This window comes from Hyperoodon ampullatus (genome assembly GCF_949752795.1).
Source record: "Hyperoodon ampullatus genome assembly, chromosome: 14".
NCBI lineage: Eukaryota > Metazoa > Chordata > Mammalia > Artiodactyla > Ziphiidae > Hyperoodon > Hyperoodon ampullatus.
The window spans coordinates 87,133,797-87,141,811 of NC_136927.1; the positions used below are offsets into that span (position 1 = coordinate 87,133,797).

General features: G+C 52.3%; 1 protein-coding gene across 1 annotated transcript; it reads left to right on the top strand.

Moving 5' to 3' along the window:
* Positions 1–1,054: 1,054 nt before the first annotated feature.
* MTG2 (mitochondrial ribosome associated GTPase 2) lies at positions 1,055–7,588 on the top strand (the record flags this gene model as incomplete). Its single annotated transcript, XM_079718593.1, has 6 exons — positions 1,055–1,258; positions 3,294–3,441; positions 4,459–4,574; positions 5,036–5,254; positions 5,432–5,570; positions 6,299–7,588. The coding sequence occupies 6 exons, from the start codon at positions 1,055–1,057 to the stop codon at positions 6,691–6,693; spliced, it is 1,221 nt and encodes a 406-aa protein (XP_079574719.1). The 3' UTR covers positions 6,694–7,588.
* Positions 7,589–8,015: the final 427 nt, after the last annotated feature.

Genomic DNA, 8,015 nt, shown 5'->3' on the forward strand with positions numbered 1-8,015 from the left:
TGCCCTGCGTGCGTGGTTGCTTTATGATTATTTTTAAAATAGTGCGTGTACATTTATATCCCTTCTGTACGTCTAGTTCATACTTAGCAATGGGAGGAAAGCCTCAGTGGTTTCCTTTTATGTAGCACATGTGTGCCTGGGAAGCGGCGACATTGGAAGTGGGTGATGTTCAGAACAGTGGAGGGGGGGCGCTGTCGTCTCCTGGAGGGCTGGGCCTGAGACTCCCCGCGTTGACCCTCAGCACCTGCAAGATATATAATTGTCACGAGCTGTTTAATGAACGAGCAGCGGTGTAAACAGCTCTTAGTTAATGAAAAGTAGCTCACGCTTACTGAGTTTTCATATGGGCCAGGTACTGCTGTCATGCATCCTGTTCCTCCCAGCCTGGTCCATCGTCAGATTAGTGAACTGTCCTAGGTCACCCTGGGGAAAAGGGGCAGAGGTCCTTGTGCAGAGCCTGGCGGCTTACCCACTGCACCCATAGGAAATATCCCACTGTGTTCCAGTTGGACCATTTTAAACTGTGCAGGGTAACACCATAGCATCTGAGTAAATGGGTGTTTTTATTTTTAAGAAATTTTGATTTGAGGCTGAGATTTCCTTTTTAATATTTTCATTTAGCAGGTATTTGATATTCTATAGGGAGTATATTCCAGAGTTGCAAGGGATTTAATGATTTAAATCCTTTGTACACAGATCTTTCCCCCAAGTAGCATATAGGCTAAGGAGACTTTTCTCGCTGCGCTGTGCAGCTTGCGGGATCTCAGTTCCCTGACCAGGGATCGAACCCGGACCCCCGGCAGTGAAAGCCCAGAGTCCCAACTGCTAGGCCGCCAGGGAACTCCCTCCAAGTAGCATATAGGCTAATGGGGCATGACTTGGGGTGGAAAGTGGTGAGCGAGGTAAGAAAGTCATTCACTGGTTCATTTATTTGTTTCAGAAACACGCACCAGCATTCTCCTGTGCCAGATGCTCACACTTCTTTAGTTTCGGTTTCATGTTCAGGTTTAAACCAGATGTCTTATTTTGCCAGTTTGCCTTTTGTTAAGGAGCCATGATACGTTCGAGGCTTTTCTCAGCGAGATCCTGGCCGGTGTTGGAGGGCATGGGGTGCTGGACACCATTGGCACGAGTGTTTCCCAGGCTCGGGTGGCTCCTTCCCCAGCACGCGTCTCCCAGGCTGCTCTCGGTCAGCTGTGCGGACTGCACCAAGCACCAGGAACCCCCCAGGAAGAAGCTGCTCTCAGAGAAAAAACTGGTGAGGCTTCTAACCTTGAAGGAATTTGACTGCCGTTTCCCCTCTGAAGGCACAATGGGAGGGCGTTTCCCCTCTGAAGGGTGTTGTTTTGAGCTCTTGTTGTCTTGTCTTCGTTTATCCTTGGAAATGAGGACGCAAGATGAAGGCCTGCGGGTACCAAACACTGGGCTGGCCTAAAACTGCGGCGGACCCAGGGCAGTGCCCAGCGCGCCAGAAGTGATGACCGTGTTCGCTCCCTTCGCCAGGAGGGAGCCTGGGGCTTGTGTATCATTAGCCTGTGTGTCTGAGATATGTACTATATATATTCTTAGGTACATGTGAATAGTTCTTCATTTATGGCATGGCGGGGTGGGGACCGGGACATACACCTTTAGTTTTATAGTTCTCAAAGGCTTACATGTTTTTTTATTCTGTTTACCAAAACCTGTTTAAAACATGAATGATCTTTGATTAAATTCAAGAATACACATGTTTATAATCCACTTTGTTTCCTCCTAAGTGCGGGTTCCAATTAAGGCTCATTAGGGCAAACTACTTCATGTGGAAAAATTACTTTGGCAGTCAGCGTGTGCACTCAGATATATCAAGTTTTCACATGGTTTTGTCTCCTCCCCAGAATGTAAACATTGACTCTTAAGTTTTATGTTCTGTATGATGCTCCTTTGTTGTGCTTTTTTCCCATCGGGTTGATTTCCATTCTGTTCAAAATTGTACATTGCGTTTTTGAAACAGTAATTCATGGTTTTTCCATGTGGTGGTGCCAGAGCATCATAAAGTATTTCTGTATTTTCCTTTAAAAAAAGATCTGCTTATGGAGTAGTGGATGGAAATGCAGATGCCCCGGTCCCCATGGAGGGGCCTTGTGGGCGGCCACGTCAGCCTGTGCGCGTGTGCGGGGGGCAGGTGGGCTCCTCGGGACAGGACGGCTGGGCTGGGAGTGGCGTCCTCAACACTGTACCCTGGCACCTCGGGCAGCTGGACATCTTGTCCTGTGAGCAAACGTTTACTAAATAGTAACCTGGTTAGGGGACTTCCCTGGTGGTCCAGGGGTTAAAGCTCTGTGCTCCCAATGCAGGGCCTCAGTTTTGATCCCTGGTCAGGGAACTAGATCCCTCATGCCGCAACAAAGATCCCGTGTGCAACAACTAAGACCCGGCGCAGCTGAATAAATAAATGTTAAAAAAATATATATATATAAATAAATATATATATATATATATGTTAACCTGGTTAGTTAGTTCTGATTCTTTAGGTAGGTTGTGTCTCCCTTAGGGACCTAGAGAAAAACTTGCTCTCAGGTAAGGGCTCTGCATCACCACATTTAAAAAAGGAGCCCTGGGCTTCCCTGGTGGCGCAGTGGTTGAGAGTCTGCCTGCCGATGCAGGGGACACGGGTTCGTGCCCCGGTCCGGGAAGATCCCACATGCCGCGGAGCGGCTGGGCCCGTGAGCCATGGCCGCTGAGCCTGTGCGTCCGGAGCCTGTGCTCCGCAATGGGAGAGGCCACAGCAGTGAGAGGCCCGCGTACTGCAAAAAACAAACAAACAAACAAACAAACAAAAAAGGAGCCCTGTTCAGTCAGCCACAGAAGACTTCTGTTCTTAGTTGGAAGCCTGATAACAGCCCAGGGACTGTCACTGTCATTCTCTTGTCCTGAGGAGCAGAACTCCCCATTAGTAAAGACCTGTTATTTCAATAAGGTGTTTCTATTTGAAAAAGCTGGGAAGACGCTTTACTTAAGGAGTATCTCCTAAACTGCGTTTTATTTAGGTTTTTAGCATGGAGTTCATGACTAGGGTGTGTATTCCACGCTGAGCACTTTTTACATCTGCGTTGTTGGTTTACATTTGCCTACAAATAGCAGTGACTTGTGGGAACTCTTTCTTATATTTGCATCTTAGGAGTGATTAGCAATATTAATATCATTAGCTTCTAATTTTAAAGCCTGTCATGGGTAGAAAAGGTACATTACAAATGACTGCTTGGTCCTTGGGAGGACCGCAGAGTTAACGACAGGCCACTGTGTGCTCTCTGCAGAAAAGGCATTTTGTGGACCATCGCCGAGTGCTTGTCCGAGGGGGACGCGGAGGTGACGGGGTGAGCTGCTTCCACAGTGAGCCCCGGAAGGAGTTTGGAGGCCCCGATGGTGGCGACGGAGGCTACGGCGGCCACGTCATCCTGAGAGGCAGGTGTCCCGAGGGGCGGCCCGGGGAAACGCGCTGTGTTTGCGCGCCTCCGGGGTGGGGAGTTTTCACCTTCTTATCCCAACAGGAAGTTGGATTCAGAAATTGGCCTGTGGACATCATTTTATTAAATTATGTGGATGTTCACATTTAGATAATCCACCCAAAACCAACTTTGATGGTTTTGGTTTTTTTTATTTCAGGAACACAAAGACAGTTTACTGTCAGGGAATCTAACATTCCGGTACAGTCGGTCAGAGGGTTAAATCTGTTACTGTCTCAGTCAAGTGCTGAAAGGCTACTGATTGCCCTGACACACATGGAGCACAAATATTAGCAAACTAGTCCCCTCAGTAACAATTCACAGCATAGTAAGTACAGCTGTTTTCAAGATGATGATGACATTATGGGTAATTTTTGAATTGTTTGAAAATTGTAGTATTTTTTGAAAGAAATAAGAAATTAAAATTTTCAAAAAATCACATTGCTAGTTTAGCGACTTTTGCCACAACTTTATTCCATGGTCCCAGGTGCATTCTTTAGATTTTTTTTTTCATTTTTATTTTATTATTTATTTATTTATTTTTGGCAGTGTTGGGTCTTTGTGGTTGCACGTGGGTTTTCTCTAGTTGCGGCAAGCGGGGGCTACTCTTTGTTGTGGTGCGCAGGCTTCTCATTGCGGTGGCTTCTCTTGTTGCGGAGCACGGGCTCTAGGCACCTGGGCTTCAGTAGTTGTGGCGCATGGGCTCAGTAGTTGTGGCTTAGGGGCTCTAGAGCGCAGGCTCAGTAGTTGTGGCGCACGGGCTTAGTTGCTCCACAGCATGTGGGATCTTCCCGGACCAGGGTTCGAACCCATGTCCCCTGCATTGGCAGGTGGATTCTTAACCACTGTGCCACCAAGGAAGTCCCATCCCAGGTGCATTCTTAACGTTCTTAATCTGAACCAAAGAAACTTAACAACATGAGATGAGTCTGCCTTTGACACGGAGGGAGATGACGTTTCTTGCTCTGACTTCCAGTTGACCGGCAAGTCAAGTCCCTGTCCTCAGTCCTGTCTCAGTACCAGGGCCTTGATGGAGGAGCCGGCGGCAGGAAGAACTGCTTTGGGCGAAACGGCGCCGTCCTCTACATCCAGGTAGGCCATCTGGGCCATCAAGCTCCCAGGTCCTGCCGAGTGGTCCAGAGGGGCCCCGTCCTCCACGAAGCAACCCTGGACGGGGACTCTGTGCTGATTTCATACCGTGTGAATGTGTCACCTGTTCAGAAAGTCGTGAGACGATTATATTTACGGCGAGGGGCCCGCAGGTCTCCCCCGCTGTCTCCAGCCCCGCGCTCTGCTCCCCCCACCCTCTCGGGCACCTCCCTGTGAGCGGAGAGTCTGTGCTCTCAGCATCACTCTCATTTTCCAGATGCTTTTGTTCACCCTGATGCTTTAGGCACGCTGTTGGGAAAAGCCATTTATGCAGTTTGCCTGCAGTGCAGTCAGCCTCTCAAGCCCTTTAGGGCTGGGCCCTTTCCCAGGTCCTTTGTCCCTCTGTGGAGCTTAGTTGTGCCCCCCTTCTCACGCTACCCCTATAAGCGCTTGTTATTTTTCAGGTCCCCATGGGCACTTTGGTGAAGGAGGGAAACAAAGTCCTGGCTGACCTCTCGCACCCGGGTGATGAGTTCATCGCAGCACTGGGCGGGGCAGGCGGGAAAGGCAACCGCTTTTTCCTGGCCAACAGCAACCGAGCGCCCACGACTTGTACCCCCGGACAGCCGGGTCAGGAGCGGGTCCTCTTCCTGGAGCTCAAAACGGTGGCACACGCTGGGCTGGTGGGTGTCACCTGAAGCCCCGGCGGGAGGATGGTGGGGGACACGCTAGGAGGGCGGCGGCCGGGCAGCCCACTTTCTCCCATCAGAGCCTATTGGCTTCGTCAGGAGCCCTGCTGTCCCTCGTCCCCGGTTCCTGACCCAAGACCCCCGACCTTGGGCGTCCCCACTCTCTTCCAGGTCGGATTCCCCAACGCAGGGAAATCCTCGCTTCTCCGGGCCATTTCCAACGCAAGGCCCACTGTGGCCTCATACCCGTTCACCACCCTGAACCCCCATGTGGGGGTCGTTCACTGCGAGGATCACCAGCAAATAGCAGGTAGGACGCCAGGGTCTCTCAGTGGGTCAGGGTAACGATGGGATTCAGAGCAGTGCTTATGTGACTCTTACGTTTAGCGTTGTTTTCTTCATTTAAAAACTGTAGTTCTCTATCAGAATCAGGTTTTAGGTTTGCTTCCCACCCTCTCCCCCAGGCATCTGTTAGTGGCAGTGCAGGAATTGGAGTTTAAATTTCAAACCTGAGGAGATTATTCCTTTTCGCCGCCTCTACTCTTTCATCTACGGGGAACTCGGCAACGTCAGTCACGTGGACAACATGTGATTTTTAAAAGCTTTCCCTGTACCATTTTGAGAGAAGAAAACTTTTCCCAGAAGATGATGTACCCATTAAAAATAGTAAGCCTGCTGGCGATGCGGTTTGTATAGCACTTTATATTTGCAGAAGACTCTATCATTCCTATCGGTAATCAAATTATTAATATGGTACAGGAAGCCGTTTTCCCCTTTTTTGAATCATTTTTGAAGCCAGAAAGACTGGAATGTGTTAAGTAGTTCTTATTAGACTGATCTGTCATCATGCCTGTCAACCACATATTTCAAAGCATTAGCAGAACTGAAAGCTGAACTGCCTCGGATGGCAACTGGCCTGATGCATCACTGAGGCAGTAAATTGAACGACTTCACTTGCAAGGTGTTCCTTGGAAGGAGAGGGTCAGAGCTCAGAGGTCCCAGGTCCCCTCCTGGACCGCCTGCTCTTGTCCTCCACAGTGGCTGACATCCCGGGCATTGTCCGCGGGGCGCACCGGAACCGGGGCCTGGGCCTGGCCTTCCTGCGGCACATAGAGCGCTGCCCCTTCCTCCTGTTCGTGCTGGACCTCTCGGTGCCGGAGCCGTGGACGCAGCTGGATGACCTGAAGGACGAGCTAGAACAGTACAGGGAAGGCCTGTCCGAGAGACCCCATGCCGTCGTGGCGAACAAGGTCGACCTCCCTCAGGCCAGAGCCCAGCTGCCCCAGCTGCAGGCCCGCCTAGGCCGAGAGGCCATCGCCCTGTCAGCGGCCACCGGGGAGAACCTGGAGGAGCTGCTGCTGCGTCTGAAGGAGCTGCACGATGATCATGTGGCCGCGGAGCTGGCGCATGGCCGCCAGCCTCTCCGGTGGTAGCGGAGGTGGTAGGCCAGGAGGTGGCATGGGCAGTGCCCAGGCAGGCTGACTGTGACCGGAGATGAGGAAGGAGCCCCGAAGAATCGGAGGCCTTGGTGCAGCGGCCTTCCCGCCAGCCCAGGGCTCCCCACCAATGCGCCCCCCTGCCCTAGGCCTAGGGCCTTGGGGCGGCGGGTGCTCATGCATCCGCCGGTCTGTTCCCAGTGCTTCCCGCGCCCGCCTGCATGCGACTGACGTGCTACGATGGGCTTGTCTGTGTTAATTGGCCCCTGATTAGCAGGGACCACACTCTGCCTGACGTCACCAAATGCTGCCAAGTGCACACAGTGGATGGGAGCCAGTGTCGCCTGCTGACCCTCGGGTGGTGGCAGCTGTCGCAGAGGTGGGCCCTCGATTCCATGGCTGTCGACGCCCCGCGAGCGCAGTTTTGCGGGGATGCTCTGTGTGCTGCGCGAGGGCTGGGGGAGGGAAAGCACTTGCAGGCGCCCAGTGGTGAAGGAGCAGGTGCGATCCTCTTCTCAGATGCCGCCGTCTGAGGGAAGCAGTGAGGTTGATACCCGCCCGGTTGTCCCGGACGGTGCTGTGCTCTTCGGGAGCCGGGCTTCACGACTGAACGCTCCCAGCATCCGACCCAGGGACGCGCGGCTTCTGACCCGCTTAGTACACGCGAACGGGTTATTAACTGTGGACTGCGGGCGGGGCATGGCAGCACCGTCCCCCAGGGTAGCCAGTGGCTCAGGTTTGTGCTTCTAGGCGTCGATGGGAGCTGCGCCCGCGCCCCAGCGTCCCCTGACTGCAGGTGCCCCGTGAGGACGGTGCAGCTGCTCCTAGCCTGCTCATCCGGCAAAATGGTCTAGAACTTTTGTTTCCCCCAAATAAAGTCTGATGCATCTGATGTGTCCCTCAGGGCCCAAGGGACGAGTGAAGAAGGGACCCGGGGCCCTTTGGGGATCGGCCTCAGGGTCCCGAGGCAGCTGGGCCGCTGGGTGCACTTAGGCCAGTGTCTTTTCCACACGTGGGGGTTGGGCAAACCTCGAATAATAAGCCAGCGCCTGAGCTTTCAGGAGCAATTCCGTTTTGATCTGACGTCAAATGTGAAAGTAGAACAAGAGTCCTTTACGTGAAGCTTTATTTTAATGTCTTGTAATTTCAGAGGTCCTTGTGTTCTGGAAACCAGAGGTGGGTTTTGCATGTATTTGTCCTCTCAGGCCACCGCGAAGAGCAGCGTTAATTATCCCTGGCCTTTCATCTTGCTCTCTGGGTGCCCACCATGTGTGCTCTTCAGAGGGGAGACACTCAAGATGCCTCCCGTGGCTGACCCA